The sequence below is a fragment of the Corvus brachyrhynchos genome, unplaced genomic scaffold (assembly GCF_000691975.1).
Source record: "Corvus brachyrhynchos isolate BGI_N302 unplaced genomic scaffold, ASM69197v1 scaffold7, whole genome shotgun sequence".
Taxonomy (NCBI): domain Eukaryota; kingdom Metazoa; phylum Chordata; class Aves; order Passeriformes; family Corvidae; genus Corvus; species Corvus brachyrhynchos.
This window is the reverse complement of record NW_008239054.1, coordinates 736,400-738,731: the sequence shown is the minus strand read 5'-3', so window position 1 is coordinate 738,731 and position 2,332 is coordinate 736,400. Positions and strand designations below refer to the sequence as shown.

At 47.7% G+C, this 2,332-nt stretch overlaps 1 protein-coding gene across 3 annotated transcripts in view; it reads right to left on the bottom strand.

Moving 5' to 3' along the window:
- The window catches only part of VSTM2A (V-set and transmembrane domain containing 2A), a 31,457-nt gene that overhangs the window by 27,951 nt on the left and 1,174 nt on the right, over nucleotides 1-2,332 (bottom strand). For all 3 annotated transcript variants that reach the window (XM_017739106.1, XM_008637508.2, XM_008637507.2), the window contains exon 2: nucleotides 627-793. In XM_017739106.1, the coding sequence (XP_017594595.1) occupies nucleotides 627-793 (167 nt within the window). The remainder of the gene's footprint in view (nucleotides 1-626; nucleotides 794-2,332) is intronic.

Sequence of the window (2,332 nt, the reverse complement as noted above, 5' to 3'; positions counted from 1 at the left end):
GACTGCGGCCACAGGAAGGAGCGTCCCCGGATGGCAGTGTGAGTGGCCCCTCCTGTCCCGCTCAGAAGGATGAAATCACGCTGTTGACTGATTTTGGTTTTTTACTTCTTTAGGGGCATTGGTTCCCCCCTGCCTCCCCCTCCCCCTCCAAGCGTGTGCCCTCCTGTGGCAGCTGCGTACGGAGTTAGGACTGCCAGCTCGACTGAGCTAACTGGAAATTGGGAGGCACGTGTAGGATCTTGCCTCTTGGGAAATACAAAATTCCCACAAGGAGCAATCTTTGAACAGCTGCTTTCCAAGGGAAAATGAAATAGGGAAAAATAATAATAATAAAAAAGAAAAGTGTGGGGAGGAATAGACTTTGGAAAACCTGTGTGGTTTTATGAACAACCCTAGCTGCATCATGGAAGTGACAGCACCAAAGGCACCAACCCCTGAGATGGGCATTTTCCTCTGCAGGTCCCTGTTCTGTTATTTCATAGTCAAAATTAAGTTCCTAGGGAGGTACAGAACCTCTCTCAGCTCCTTTCCTCTGGTCTCCCCTTCTCTCCTTCTCTCCTTTCCTCTCCATCCTTTCTGTAGCATTCTCCAGATGGTTTTAAGACCCCATGGCAGAGGATCAGTACCTGAGTGCCTGTCACCTCAGCTCCAGCCTCTTGGTCCTCAGCCGCCCGCAGAAACCACCACTGGATCTCAAGGTACACCGAAGTAGAGCCACTTTGGAAAGCACAAGACATCTCCACGTTCTGCCCTTCAGTGGCCGTGACATTTCGGGGAAACTCTGTGAATTTTGCTGTAAAACAAATGCATAACATAGTGGGATCTCCTGCTACCTACTGATCGTTTATGGTCTGCTTCTTGTGTTGCCTTTTTTATTCTTTCCTCTCTCCCACCCCCTTTTTGAATTCTGTTTTCTTTTCTTATTCCCCCCCTTTTCAATTTTTTTCCTCCCGAGTTTCCCACACATTATCTCCCCTGGGTATTCTCACACCCAGGTATGTTTTTCCTCCCTTATGCACAAATCCACCCTCTTTACACTCTCAGTTCTGCTCATGGGAAATGCTATAGATCCCCCTGCTTGCTCCCATGAGCTAGTGAAGTTTCACATAATTAGGTCCGAATACCCTTGGGCAGAATGCAGTATTTCACCAGACTCACTGAGGGACTTTGTACAAGACCAATTTAGGAGAGGAAAAAAATCGGACTGATTTATTGTATTATGTAGGGCTGAGCTGTAGACCTGTAAATTGTTAAACGTTGCACAGCCAGCCAAAGCAGCTGTTGGCACAGGCACCTCTGGGTACTCTTCTGAGTGAGTGTTACAATCACTTGTCAAATGTCCTTTTCAAAGGCTTTACCTGAGTTCCTTACTCAGATTCTCAGAACCTCTGCTTGCATAATCAGACCAAAAATCAATTCACCTTCTGTTTCTCAGTCCCAGCAGACACTTTCTAGAACCAACCTTCATGTTTGTATCTCAGTCCTTCAACAAACAGGATCTACCCATTTCAGTTTACCACTTCTAGGTATAAAAGCTAATGCTGATAGGCATAGTCCAAGACATCAGTAATTCTTTAAGTCTCAGGCTTTACTTCCTTCTCATCCTTTCTTATAACTTACTTGAAAATTGTACAACGTAATGAATCATGATAGTCAAGTGAGGGGGACTGCAGACAAACAATCTAATAAATAAATGCCATGTTTCAAGAAGAGGAAAATTTGGAAAGACTCTGCAATGTCGCTTTCTGTTATGAATTGTTAGAGATTGACTAGAGCATATTATTATGTGAAGGAAATGTGATGCGAAAGAAATATTGCTCATTGTCTCCTCCCCTCTCCCCCTCTCTTTATCCAGTCTTCCTAGCCAGCCTGGAATTGTTGGGATAATTTGGTAAGCAGTGTTACTTCTCTTTCCCCTTACATTTGTGCCTGGCAACAAATACTTTCGAAGCTGCTAGCTTTATATTCCACGGTGCCCCTTTTTCTGACCCCCACCCCCACCAGCCAGCGATTGCTAGTCACCGAGTTAAACTGGCAAAAGGACCGTGCATTTTTGTGTGTGTTCGGGGCTAGTAAGTTTGTTTTGTTTTGGTTTGGTTTTTTTCTCGGTTTGTTCCACATCTGCCCTCCTGGTCAGTACGCGTGAGCGGCGTGGGGACACGGAGGGGAATACTGCCGGCATTCCCCTCGGTGGCACCGTCAAGCGCAAAGCCACGGGGAGCTGCGGGAAGGGGAGGGCGAGCAGGGAGCAGCGGGCAGGGGGCGGTGGGAGGGGGCAGCCGGCGCAGGACCAGGATGGGGCAGCGGGCGCGGGGGGGGCCCGGCGCGAGCT